At 38.2% G+C, this 14641-nt stretch overlaps 3 protein-coding genes across 3 annotated transcripts; 1 reads left to right on the top strand and 2 right to left on the bottom strand.

Annotated features, from left to right (window-relative positions):
* Positions 1 to 4075: 4075 nt before the first annotated feature.
* RNaseX25 (Ribonuclease X25) lies at positions 4076 to 6527 on the top strand. The gene is made up of 2 exons (XM_068286856.1): positions 4076 to 4232; positions 4535 to 6527. The coding sequence occupies exons 1-2, from the start codon at positions 4156 to 4158 to the stop codon at positions 5475 to 5477; spliced, it is 1020 nt and encodes a 339-aa protein (XP_068142957.1). The 5' UTR covers positions 4076 to 4155; the 3' UTR covers positions 5478 to 6527.
* Vps8 (vacuolar protein sorting 8) lies at positions 6400 to 10619 on the bottom strand. Its single transcript, XM_068286854.1, has 3 exons — positions 10420 to 10619; positions 8153 to 10360; positions 6400 to 8085 (listed from the first exon to the last, which is right to left on the bottom strand). The coding sequence occupies exons 1-3, from the start codon at positions 10519 to 10521 to the stop codon at positions 6562 to 6564; spliced, it is 3834 nt and encodes a 1277-aa protein (XP_068142955.1). The 5' UTR covers positions 10522 to 10619; the 3' UTR covers positions 6400 to 6561.
* Positions 10620 to 11494: 875 nt separating this feature from the next.
* LOC137574457 (UBX domain-containing protein 4) lies at positions 11495 to 14589 on the bottom strand. Its single transcript, XM_068286779.1, has 5 exons — positions 14376 to 14589; positions 14153 to 14287; positions 13254 to 13987; positions 12480 to 13117; positions 11495 to 12412 (listed from the first exon to the last, which is right to left on the bottom strand). The coding sequence occupies exons 1-5, from the start codon at positions 14455 to 14457 to the stop codon at positions 12034 to 12036; spliced, it is 1968 nt and encodes a 655-aa protein (XP_068142880.1). The 5' UTR covers positions 14458 to 14589; the 3' UTR covers positions 11495 to 12033.
* Positions 14590 to 14641: the final 52 nt, after the last annotated feature.

Here is a 14641-nt window from a genome sequence, read left to right as displayed (position 1 = left end):
CCGCCTCCATTCCGAACACCCTGGGATTCTCCTTCCCTACCATTCATTCTCCATTCCGTTTGCGTTCATTTGTTGTGCTTAATTCATGGCTAAAGTTGGAATTAAGTGAATTTTACGTTCATTAATGTGCGAGGGTTGTGGCACGGTCGTCGCCATGTTGCAAAATGGTGGTGAAGTGGTGGAGTACTGAAAGTGCCATCGAGTGGGTAGAGCTCCCATTTAAGTGGTAGATTTGTTGTATGAGTGAGGTTACCAATGGGTAGATTTCTAGTTGGCTAGAAAAGGCAACTAACGGGGAGGGGGATAAGTTCAGCAGTGACTAACACACACACACAAACACAGACACACACACACACACACACACACACACAGTGTTGATAATTAGAAGAGCGTCTAATGTTACACTAATAACAGAAATTTGTGGGCAAGGATTGAAATGCTATGTGAACTGAGTGAAGTAACAGCAAATAATGTGCTATTTGGGCAACAGTTTCTATTCGCTTTAATAGAATATTAAATAAATCGAGTTATAGGGATAAATTATATATTAATATCCTTACTGTTTCAATTTCAAACAGCAGTTTTGATACAATCTCTTTTAAGTAAGCATAAAATATCTCAGGCCAAGTGAATCCCTATTTCTTTTATAAAATGGTGGAAATTTCGCCCCTCAAAGTATGCAATTGACTACCAAAGTCGACAATTTTTCATGGAATGGCAAATTCAAAGTTATTGCCGACTTTAAAGGCAATAAACATTACTTGCTTAGGATAGATAATTAGAAAAGTTACTTGTCCCAAAATCGTTAAGCTTATAAATATGTATATATGTTTTTTTTTTTTAGTTGGAATATTCGATAATATTTACGACTTTGTTCTACTTTCATCTACTTTGCGAATACTCAAACTATCAAGTTTTTTTTTTTTCAAATTTAATTGGACATGTACAAAAACAATAATAAAAGTTTTGCCAACTACAACAAAAATACTTAAAATAAAAGAGAAGCAAAAAATTTGATTTAATGTCTCATTCAAAAGTTTTCAGTTTCAAGTTCGCCCAACTTAACTGGCCACCAAAAATGTTGACCATACACACACACACACAATCACACATACTTCACTTACTCACTCATTCACACATACATACATATGTACATAGAGAGAGAGAGAGAGAGAGAGAGAGAGGGAAAAAGAGAATGAAAAAAACTGTGCCGCAATGCTACGAATTGCCTGTTAATTAGTCTCACTTAGAAAATAAACTGCAGTAATTAAGAAAAACCTCTCCCCTATCGTCCTCCCACCAACTTGCAGAAACTCTGTCAAGCTGACTGTCTCTTTCTCTTGCTCTATCTATGTACGTATGTATGTATGTATCTCTGTCGACTTTTGTTTCTTTTTTTTATATTCTATTTCACCATTTTAATTTCAACGCTAGAATTCTAATTAACAAACAAATCCGGCAAAATACACAGTAGAGTCCCGACTCAAAATGAATAAAAAAAAATATATACATATATATATCTATATATCTATATGTATGTATGTATATATATGTATGTATATTCTTCATACCCAATCCCCCCTATCCAACAATCCTCTTGAGAGAGCACACAAATGCCAAGCGCGCGTTATTGAAAGAGAGAGAGCAAGAAAGACAGCAAAAAAGTATGCTATATAAAAAAGAAGGAAAAAGGAAACGCCTGTAGGAGGGTGTAGTTGGTGGTGAGGGAGAAGGGGGATATGAAGAATGGACAAGTGAAGCCCCGTGAGCCATGATCTCCCAATTTAATATTATAATTGCTACAATTATCATTCTCATGCCATTTACACAGCAATTGCACAGAGAAAAGAGAAACGACAAAAAGAAGCAACGCCAAAAAGGAAAAAAAAGGAATCAAAAGATGAAAAAAAAAGCAGCAGGAGCAGCAGCAGCGGCATCAGACAAAAGCTTCACGTTAGCGTCGTTTGACTGGCTGGAATATGTACGCTAAATTGAGGCAATTACCGTTGGCAAAACCTACAATAGTCACACCAGCCATGCCCCCAACCCCCCCAATTGTTTCTTTGCCATTCACTCTACTTTCCTCATCTCTCTCTCCCTTTCTCGCTCTCTCTCTCTCTCTCTAGCTTTCTGACTCGCTCTTGCGTTATAGGTGTATGTGTAGCCAATATTTTGACTCCGCCCACGATAGATATATATGTATGCTGCTTCTCTCTCACTCGCTGCTCTCACACTCCCCTCTCGTTCGCTCTCTCCCTCTCTCTTTTTCTCCCACACACACACACTGGCTCTCTCTCTGAGGCTTGGCTTAGCTTTTCAATTGACGCAGGCGTCAAAGACAAAAACAAAAACCAAAAAAAGGGCGAGAGAGCCAAAATGAGAGTGTCGCATCATGGCGGCAGCATCTCTGCTATAACTGTAAACGATGTAAATGATGATGATGATATGCTGCAGCCACTTATAACGTTTTTTATACATTTTTAAAATTAATGGCTAAAGTTTGCTTTTTTGTTACAATTTTTCGTCTATTTAAGCTAAATTATGATGATTTGCTTCAGCAGAATTTTGTTTTTTCTCTTTACTATTTTTAAGGGGATGAAGGGTAACTTTTTCTAGATGAATTGTTCTTTTTTTACAGGGTATAGGTCAAAGAGTATTTAAGATTTGTCAGATATATCTATAGTATATAGGCTACTCCTAAAGGAACCTAATACTTATTTTCTTCTTCTCTGTTACTTAAAAGTTTAATTCAAAAAATGTTCAAATACTTTGAAATATTTTGAACAAGATTCTTTAGATATTTATTATATTATTTTATTGAATTTAGCTTGTTTGCCATTAAATTTGACATATTTTTATCTATATTTCCATTCATAACATATTTCAATGCATTATCTATCCAAACAACAAGAAAAAAAAACAAACATTAATTGATTGTACACAGTTGGTAGTGCCTATAGCCGATTGGTGGGGCGTCAAGAGGGGGGTGGCGGTCGTTGGGGATAATTATGAAGTGAAGCAAAAATTGATTACAAAATGTTTGCAGCTGTTATTATCAAAAATTAATTTGTCATCAAACAAAAAACATGAGAATGGAAAGAGAAACGAAAACAGAGCAAAAATCTGCATAAAAGTCAATTTGAATTAGTCCCCAATGGGGGAAAACTTAACATGACATCAAGTAATCAGACACACACACACACATGCAAACACTAGCTCCCACGCACACACAGAGAGAAAGAGAGAGAGAGAGGGAGAGTTGTTTGTTATGATAAAACTTCGTTAATACCCTAAACAAGGGTAAAAGATTAGAAACATGTAAATCGATTCATATTTTATCTCTAATTGAATTTGATAAAGAGTTACATATCAGAAATTATGTGTGAAAGTTTCCATTAAGTGACTAAAAATGATGACAGCTGCTCTTTGGTATAGAATAGTGAAGTGGATCATCATTGACAAGTACAAAGTACAGTTAAGCAATATAATTCAATTGTTAAGTCATGTCATGTTTTTAGATAAGATGAAACGAGGTGGGGGAAAAAACAAAAGTACCAAAAACCACACCGAATCGAAACAGAAGCCAAGTCATGTGTGTAATTATTGTTGTCACTAATTAAAAGTGCTAGCTACACAATTTTTTTTTTTTTTTTTTTTTTTTTTTGCTTCCCACTTAGACGAATTGGCGTTTAAATAGAATTTCCAATCCCATTCCTTCACATACACACACACAAACACACACACACAATTGGTAACAAAATAATTTCAACCTAATGAAATTATCAACTCACTGAGTGTTTCTCCTATGTGTGTCTGAGTGGGTATTTTTATGGTTATTCATTAGCGTATAAGTGGTTTGTTGCCTAATTAACACACTAATTGATTTAGTATGTTCACGCCGCAAATCAATAAATTGACCGTGATTACTTCAGAGAATTTTTAAATTTGTGCGCCATTTGAACAATCGATAAATTTCAATGTTTATCGGAGTTGGATAATAAATAGTGGGCGGTCGGATAAGTAACCGGATAAATATAGTGGGAGTCGGATAAATTGCTTCTGATGGTTACCCATCTCTAATTGATGGTTGCCATCTCTAATTAAACTGAAAGTGCTGAAAATTGCGTTGTTTTGTTTTTGTTGCATTCGGAAAATATGCAAAGAAAGAGATTTCTAACTTTGCTAATCATTGTATTGTATTCCATAGTCTGGGCGAAGTCCACTCCTTTGAGGTTAGTACACAAAGCGGCAGAGATGATGAAAGAAAAGAGAAAGAAATGAATCCTTGGCCAACAAATAGACCAGTATCAATATATTTATAGACCTAGTGGGAACAGAGAGAGGTAGACAAAACACTCAAGTTCAAGGTTGACCCAGTGACACGCTTTCTCACCCCACAAGAAATAACACCCACCCAGCCCTACTTCTAAGGTGTCTTCAATGCTTCTAGGAGGCACCACAAAAATCAATAGATATAGATAGAATATTAAAAATTAACCGCTAACACTGATTCGGAATTGCTTTTCATTTGCAGCCAAGATGACCTAGCCAATTCGGATGAATCCAATAATGGGGAGAAGGCGGCACAATCGTTTGAGGACTTTCCCCACGATGATGATGACGACGACGATGATGCCGACCACAACAGCAACGACAGGGACATAGACAGCGATTTGGATGATGAAGACCATCTTCGTGTACAGGATCACAATTGGGATGTCCTGATCTTTACCCAACAGTGGCCAGTGACTACATGTTATCATTGGCGTGAAAATAATCCCAATCAGGAATGCGAGTTGCCACAGAAAAAAGAATTCTGGACCATTCATGGTATTTGGCCAACCAAATTGGGTCAACTTGGTCCCGATTTCTGTAATCGTACCGTCAATTTCAATATCACCCAATTGGATGGCATCGAACAGCAGTTGCAAACATTTTGGCCAGATCTAAAGGGTCCGAGCTCTCAAGAGTGGCTGTGGGAACATGAATGGCTTAAACATGGCACTTGTGCAATGGCTTTGACCGAATTGGACAACGAGTTGAAATATTTTGATCAGGGCTTGGCCTGGCGAGAGGAATATGTTATGTCGCGCATCTTGGATCTATCCGATATACATCCCGATTCAAATAACACTGTTGTGGCCATAAACAATGCCATTGTCAAGGTGTTGCATAAACAGCCATCGATTCACTGTCTCTTTGATGGCAAACACGAGATAAGCTATCTATCCGAAATACGTATTTGTTTCAATAAATCTTTGGAACTGATCGATTGTGATGGTGTCAAAATGGGCGATGCTCGACCCATACATTATCCAAGTGGTTCGGTTATAACCAATTGCCATATAGGTAGTCCCGTCCATTATCCGAGCCTGTTGCCCCCATTGCTGCGCAAGGAGAACAATAGCAAGACATGGAAATTCCCCTTGGTCAATGTCTATAAGTTGTTGCAATTTCTTATGTGGTTTACCCTGTAACTTTTTCAAACAAAAATCAGCAAATTGAGCTAGTTTTAATGGGTAAGAAGCAGCCCCCACATATTATAGATCAATGTTAATCCTTAGAGTAGATAACAAAACAAAAAAAAAAATCATTTAAACTTTAGGGATTAGATGGGTGGGTGGGAATATATATATATATATATCAAATTGGAAGTATTTTATATTTTTTTTGTTTCTGTTTGTAATACGCCTTAGGAGACTCTAACTCTAATCTTTAATAATCTTCTATCTTTAACACGCTATCGCTATGATTATTAAAACAAAAGCCATCATCATATATTGTCCAACTATTCATTGAAATATTTCACACAGTATTGTTACACAAGACTCTCCGAGTAGTAAGAAGACATAAAAAAAAAGACAACAGACTCATCAATTAAATTTAAAAAAAAAAAAAAACAACAAAAAGGACAAACTAACTTTGTAAATGAATTTATCAATAATAATAATAATAATCGGACAATTGTTTAATCAATAAATTCGTCTTATACATATGATATAAATAAAGTGGCCTTTGCATAAACCAATACAGACAACGAACCAATGAAGAAAAACAAAACAAATGCATCCATATCTATATCTTTGGAGATACTAACACAGTTTCCATATTTTTTTGTTTCGTCTTTTTATTCTCTCCACAAAAATATATCAATATAATTTTTGTAGATCAATGATGAAGTCGAACTTTGTAAAAATTAAAGTTTTTGTTCCTATTCAGTTTTCCAATCTAAATCAGAATGGAAAGGATTTCAAAACTAAAAAGGGACTCAGACAAATGGATCTCAACTCATCATAGGAAATTTACCATATACATCAATCATATGTATATCATTCGATAAGTTTATAACATAAATAGATTAATTAAATATTTGGTACCACCTTTGGTAAACATAGATCATTCAAAATTTGTCAATTTCTCTTTACTAGTAACAATATATATATTGATATATGTATACATATATATTATACATATATAATTTTATCTTGGGGTTTACAATAAATACATTTTGGGCAATATGGAATATATATATGTATATATATAATACAAGTACAATTGGATTTAATAGAAGCGTCTGGGTGGAGCCTTAAGTTGCAGTGCGCCTAATTCAAGGGCAGAAGATTGACTCAATAAATGCTGACTGGGGCAGGGCAGACGCATTGGACTCATACGGCTTTCAGCGTGATGATCATTTAGCCGTAGATGAGAGCCAGACGAGGAACTCGATGGCAGCGGCGCTGGCATTGCTGCGCAACGTGGACATGGTTCATCATCTTCTTTAAGTTCCTCTTGCCTCTCGATAAGGCATTTCTCATGGACGGAATGTCCACATTTACCCATTATCAATACTGTCGTATCGGCGGCACCAACACCAAGTCTTTGCCGGCATATGGAACATCTTAGGCTGGTTATCCATAAACCACGACGTGATAGTTTTTGTTGCTCAACAAAGTCTTTATGCAAATCTTGGCATAAAATCTCACTAGCTGTGCGTAGAGCCTCGGTCTGTTGACGCGAACTGACCAGCATTCCCATTAACAGATCCTTAATGTCACCAAAACTGCTCGAAACATTATGCGTTTGCATAATTAGCTGAACTAGATTATGCAAATCGATATGCTGGGATGCCTCATGCAGCAGAGACTTGGTCAGAGATTGTAACTCTTGATGAGGTAGAATGTATTGCAATAGACTAAACCAACAACGCTCTAGCTGAGCAGTTGGCAATGTTTTCACCGATCGCCCCAAAAGAGCCGATATCTCTTGGGCCTCCTTTGAGGCTTGATTTGTCGAGTCAGCTTCACGTAGCATGTCCATAGATAGATCAAAAGCCTTTGCATATGACTCTTGTTTCTCATATAGATAGATCACAGATCGTTTCAATTGCGCACAATTCTCTACAATTTCAATGGCTTTGTCCAAGCGATAACCCTCATGAGATCTCAGGAATTCTTCAATCTGTTGGGGAGTCTGCAATTGGCAATATAAACGCAATAATAATTCTATTTGCATGGCATCCATTTGAGTTTGTCTCTCAATTAAATTTTGCAATAATACAAAAAGATATTTTGCATCGTCCTTTTGACTCGACAATAGATCAATTAATTCGTTTATTCTCTCGGGATAGTGTAAAGCCACCAGACGTGTCGTTTGTTGTGAATTTATGTCAAGCATTTGCCTTAGATTATCCTTAAGCTGATCATATATTCTTCGTTCTGGCTCCTGAATATGCCTTTCCATATAAGCAAACATCATGTCATGTCTTGAAGGATTCTTAATGTAACAATCCAATATATGATCATATGATTTCATTTTCTCCAACAAATATTCCTCAACATAATAGCATTTAGCCTTCTTGGCCAATTGTAGTTGCTCCTCATCGCTGCTTATTAGATTTAGACAATTCTGCGATAACAATTCATGCCAAGCCGATTCACGTTCCGAATGCTGGCGACTCGATTCATTTGCTATGTGCTCCTGGGCCAAATAGCTGAGGACTCGTTCGAGTAAATGTTTATCACAGGGCAAACATTGCTGCGATATTTGTTGGGCAATAAAGTTCAACAAACAACCGATTTCCGCCCACTAAAAAGCAAGAAACAATTAATAAATACATAATCAACAAAGTAAGTAATTCCATTTTGTCACTCACTGTTGCATTTTCTGGTGTCATAATCTCCAATAGCAAATTGATAATCCTTTTCCGATATGAATAGCCCAAATCATTGCTAAACTCTCGCTCCTGAAAGGCCAAATTAATGACATTCAATGTTTCGCGAGTATCGAATTTTAATAAAGTTCTTAAATATGGATAGGGTAGTTCCTCCTCGACATTGGCAATCTCTTTATCTCTGGAATGTTGTGATGTTAAACAGCGTAGAACATCGTGTTTGACCTGATGCCTATGCTCAAGTGGTATATCTCCACTGGGAAAACCCCGACCAGCCAGACAACTGGATATATAGACCAAGAGGCAATTACCCAAATCTCTTTCCTCTTGCCCAGTTGTCGTCACTAGGGGCAAAAGTTCGGTTAATGGCGATGTATAATCATTTAGTGCCTGAGTATTTAAATATATCTGCGCCTTATACAACTTATGCCGCTTAACAGCCTTTAAAACTTGATTTAAATCCAACGAGAGCCAATCTAATTTCAAAATTAGTTGCTCCAATTTTTTTGGATTACGATTTAACCAAAACTCAACCAAAGCCTGTGATATAATTGGATTAAGACTATGTATCGACTCCTGTTCAATGTGTTCGGAAATGTGTTGTAAAAATAATTCGCTTGAGGTTTTTGAGGTATTTTGTAAACGCTCCCAGAGCTGAGACCACAATAAATCCAATTCACCAATAACAATCATGCAATTGATTATGGAACCGAGACAATAATCTGGAGGTGGTCGGGATGCATTACTTATGTATTCCTTAAAGAGTTGAATAATCCTCTCCTTGGCCTGCAAACGTTTGCGTGGACGCTCTGTTGAGTTTAGATAACCATCCAACGCCAATTGGCAGGCCTCTTGCCATCGATGGTTCTTCACCAGAAAACTAATTCTCTCCGACCATGAACGCACGCCAATGATATGCAAGGAATGATTGCCCAGGATATATAATTGTGTGCCTCGTGAAACTATGGAATTGTAGCAGGCATTTGTTCCAGCCAAAGCGAAGGCCGGCGATACATTGCCGCCAGTGGCTAGGCCTTTAAATTGGGCGGAATTGTATACTAAACCGGCATTGGCCATATCCATACACTCCATTTCTTTGCTCGAACGTACATCTATCAAATGGCCCACTTCCGAGGTGTCCAGAGAAGCTACACATTTGGGTCCCAGCCAGTGAGCAGAAAGAAGATTTGAGTGCAATTGCACATGACGCAAATAGAGTAACGTAATGCGTCCATTGGCAACGAATAGTTGATGGAAAAATAATTGATTGCCTCGTCCCACCACCAATACGGGATCCACAGAGCGTGTCGCATCGGCGGCTTGTATTAACACTAAATGCCATGCCAAGAGGGGTAGACAATCCGCTGGACCCTGTAGACTATGATATTTGATAACTCTCAGTCGTGGTCGAACGGTGACAATAAAATATTTCGATAAAGTGGCCAAAGCCACAATGCAATATTGATCCAAGTCATGACGTCGACTACCAAATCCTTCCATTAACAGCGGTTCTATGGCACAAACTTCGCCGCGTGCACCCGAGAAGAGGCAACGCGATTGGCAACCTCTTATGCCCAGTTTGCGGGTAAAACTCAAGGACCATACGGAACCACCGGCATCGGCGCACAGTGCCAGAGAAGATCTGGATGTCCATTTCACATGCAGCACTCCCGTATTGGGTGTTATCACTTCAAATAGCTCTCTCAGAGCATCTCCCGTCTGTGTATCCATTACAATGACCAATCCACGAGCGTAACCGGCCATTAAACGCGACGAATCACCATTGAAAGCCAAACTGGAGACAGATCCCTGACTATGTTTATCCTGATGGGCCCATCTCAATGTTTGTGTCACATCGAAATTGAGTATATGGCCATGAGAAGTACCCACTGCTATATAGGCAGCGACTGCACAACAGCTTGCTGCTCCAGCATTCACACGCTCGGCAGCCGATGATAATTGCGACGAGATGCCATGAAGAAGTGTGTAACGCATTATGGAACCACCACCGCCCACGCCACCGGCTCGCATACTATCACCATCACCAACCAGTGATGGGGACGGTGTCGGCATTGGCATGCCCAGTTCGGAGGCTACATCGGAATCCAATTCGGTATCAAATTCACTCATTACCGCCTCCAATGATGGTAAAACATCTGTGGGCGGTATGGCGTATTCCTTATCATCTAGCTGCAATTGGAATCAATATTAATCGGTTTAATCTAGAACTTCTCTGTCGCTCCACCCACATCGTCAAAATCCAGTTGCAGGGATTCTGCCAGCAAACTGTCAGTGGACCCGCGATCTGAGTCCAGCAGCGATTGCAGTGAGGGTGCCTTCAGTTCGGCCATGACCGCAGTATTTAAAATTTTAACTTTAATCACTCTCTTATTAATTATTAATCTGCGATTTGATTCAAGATATTTAAGTTGTCTTCCTTTTTTTTGGTATTTCTCCGTCTTTCTGGTATTTTTGTGTCTTTTTGGTATTTCTGGTATAAATCACTTCCAACTCAGAGCGACAAACTAGTTCTTATGCGTATTTAAAATTGTTTAATTGCGCGCAATTTAACTGTTCATTCAGTAATGAACTAGTTCCATACCACTAACTATAAATTAAAACATTTAAATGTTTTCTTAAAACTCAACAGTGTATCCTTGTAAATAGAATTTTTTGTCAACTTCACACAGATTCAGCGAACCACAGCCAATGGCAATAGATTTATAGACATAACTTAGCTTACCTGAAAGTTGGATAGTGTTAGCAGATATTTTATTGAGCAATAGGTTTGAGGTGACTTACCTGTATTTACATTTATATAAATTTCAACATTTGTGCTGTTTTCCTCACGATTTTCCCTTAACTTCTCGATGGTGTCTTAAAAAAGCGCGGGCCACATACTTCTCCGCTATAGAATCACTAAAGTTGTCCTTGCCAAGAGAGTCGCCTAACTTTTTTGTAGTGATCCCAATCTTTGTGTTATTCTTTTTTATAAAGATCATTTTAAGCATATGATGCTGAAAGTATTAATTGGCCTCACTATGAATTAATTCCAATTTTTTAATATTTTTCGTTTTTTGTTTAACTTTATGCGTTTACGTGCGTGCTTAGTTTTGGTAAACTTCTTTTTAACAGTGCAGTGTTGACTTACTCTAGTGTTGCACAAATAGCGGTTATGGATTTGAATTGAGTATTAATTAACTCGCGAAAATCACAGAGTTTATATTAAACGGATACCCAGACAAGCATTTCCTTGACCTGAAAAAGTAACAATTTAGAATGACATAATTTGCTTTAAAGCTTATATATGGAATTCGAAGAAAATATGGAAATGTAAGATCATTTTAGGTCTGTAGATGACTACATATTCAAAAAATGCTTACATTTATATTTATATTTTTTTACACTGAAGTAACAAACTATAACAAACTTTCGAAAAAAAAAACTTTCTTATTATAAATTCCACACATTATTGCCATTCCTTAGCAAAAATTAACTATATATGTATGTATGTATATAAGCTTAAGCTACAACAGGATTCATTGATACATAGAAAATATTTCGGGACAACTAAAAACATGCAAAACAGATAATGAAATAACAAGATTAAGTAATAAAAGCAAAAAAAAAAAAAAAAGATACAGTTTTTGGAATATTATTTCATGGAATATTGTATTTAGAAAATCTATACATATAAATATATACATATATATATATGTATGCATATAGTGTGTTTCGGTTATGTATGTGTGTTTTTTTTTCCTTTCTACTGGTTTGCTGTTAATAATTTAAGGCCTGTCTGTTAAATATTCTGAGTAAAAGAAGGATGGAAGTTGTCGTTACTTCGTCCCATTGGTATGTATTTACTGCTGTTGAGTGGAATTGCCATTGTAAGTGGCCTTATTATCCTTGTCATCTTTTTTAGTATCCTGCAGGCGTCTGATATTGGCATCGCCATAGCGCGGTGGCTGATAGCCGCCAGGACGCTGTTGGAATTGATGCGATTGTGTTTGAGTTTGAGCAGCAGCCGAAACTGAAGCGGCTTCGGATGTTGCAGCCTGTAATTGCTTTGTGGTATTTCCTGTGGGTGGCGTTGCAGCATTCTCTTTCTGATCAGGCGTTAATACATCAGCCGTAGAAACAGATGGTGGTGAAGATGGTGATGGTGATAACTGCGGCTGTTGATTACCAGGATTTTGTGCTGGCCGCAGTAAAAAGATATCCATATTGCGACGGGCGGATCTAAAAATTTCAATGCGAAATCAAGATAAAGTAATTGAATTCCTACTTATAAAGAATCGTTACTCACGCAGTATTTCCAGGGACTAGAACGACATCATCACCAGCTGCCTGCTGCTGTGGGAGTGGTCTAAGCCAACCAATATTAGCCAATCTTTGGGTCAAACGCTGAATGCCCATTTTATTGATATAGTCGAAAGCCTTGGCTACCGGTGTAAGCAGAGCCCAGAAAACGGTGGCCAAAATTGTCATGATGGAGCCACCAGTGCGAACAACTCGATTAACCTGCTCCTTGGTCAAGACCAAAACCAATGCATTAGGTACTAAATTCAATTCAGTCAATGTTTTTGACTCATCTTCGGTTTGGAACTCACGACGTGGATAACTTGTTGCCAATGTAAAATCTTGTATATTGCTGCCCGCAAGCAATTCTTTATGTACATAAATTTTAACCGTGGATAGTAATTCACCAGAGGGAAAGGATTTTGTACGATGTACACCACCGGGCAAACGAATCTGTAAACGTGTCTCATCGACTGAACTACCCGATGTGGTGGCTGCCCCTTCACTGGAACCGCCAGTGGATGAACTATTTGTATCGGCACTTATTATCACACGACGAGTCATTTCTGCTCGATCAGCTGCTATTTGGGCACGTATACGTTCACGGGCCTCTTGCTCCTCCTGGCGTTCGCGACGTATGCGTTCCTGGAAAAATTGAAGGACATTCATTTCATTTGTCAAACCAAACAGAGAGAGAGAGAGAGAGAAAGCAAACACTAGTTCTTTCGTCTTACTCGACTTGAATTTAACTTGCTTTCTCTCTTTTTCGAAGTCTACAGACCTGCATATTCCTTATTTCTTGCTCTTTGGATAAAGCCTGTTGATTTTGAGCCTCCTTTCCTTCACGTCGACGACGCAACTCGTTTTCCTTTTCACGCTTTTGCTCTTGAGCCAAGCGTTCGCGTCGTTTCTCAGCTAAAATATTCTGAGCATCTGCTAGCATCCTGGACTCGTATTCAGTTTCTCCCTGTTGACCCTGAGGTACAGCAGCCGCTACCGTGGGTACAACATTTAAGATAAGATTAGACGCTGGACCGACGGCTGGTGGAGAATCAACTGACTCTGCTTTTGCTGCAGCGGCAGCAGCAGCTCTCTTCTCGGCCGCAAGTGCAGCTGGCGCGGGTGGTGTTGTCTCGTTGTAAGAGGCTGTTAAAGGCTGCTTCACTTCCTCGACACTAGAGGTAGTCACTTCAGAAGTCGGTTTCACATGAGCCATCTCTGAAGCAAGTATTGCTGAGGTTGCGGAAGTTGTTGCCTTTTCTTCCTCATTATTCGTGTTCTTATCATCATCATCTGCTCCAGCTATTTTACGGTCTGCATTTTCAACTGGAACATTAGACAAGTTTGATATTTCTCCGGACGTTTCCTTCTTCTGTTGTCGCTTTCCTGCTAAGACCAAGACCTTTTCTATTTTGTCCACTAGCTCCTCGACATTCGTTGTTATGCCAGTGGCGATTTCCAAAGGAGTTCCCGATTTACCAATAAAAAATATGGACGGAATGGGAACAACTTTATCTGCAAGGGAATGTACAAATTACAGGTTAACATTTTGTTGGTTTGAATCCTATTAGAAGCTTCAGAATCGGATGACAAATGCTAAACCGGAATATACATATATGTTTATAGATATGTCTTTAAATATTGATTAACAAAAGGCATGAACATTCTAATTCCACTCACAAAGCGATATAAACTGCCCATAGGCCGAGCTATCTCCTTTTACTTTAATGGCCACAAAATCAGATGATTCTAATTTTGCTCGGACCCGTCCGTCATTCAAAAATTTTTCCAACTTGGCCGACATCTCATCCTGACCTGCATTGAGGAAGTAGATAAATCAATTTTATTTCCAATAAACGAATGACGTGTTTTTTTTTTTGGTTTTGCTTATTACACCCTGTACCTTCTATGTAAACCACAAAAATGGCATCTTTGACTTTGGATTCAGCCACCGCCTCTGCTATGTTGCCCGAATGCCAATTCATTTTATTATAATAAGTTTATGTGTATATCAAGTGTAAGTGGGAACAGAGACGACAAACAGTAAATTTTATTTTGTGTTGCTCCAGAAAAAGTCTTGCGACAGCTGACTTGAATATTTTTTTGTTTTGGCAGGGAAAAAAAAAACAATAACAGTGTTGGAAAGTGTTAATTTGGATCAATCAAAGG

Source organism: Drosophila tropicalis, unplaced genomic scaffold, assembly GCF_018151085.1.
Source record: "Drosophila tropicalis isolate 14030-0801.00 unplaced genomic scaffold, ASM1815108v1 contig_463, whole genome shotgun sequence".
NCBI lineage: Eukaryota > Metazoa > Arthropoda > Insecta > Diptera > Drosophilidae > Drosophila > Drosophila tropicalis.
Note: the sequence above shows the minus strand (reverse complement) of the source record. Positions and strands in the feature narration are given on the sequence as shown.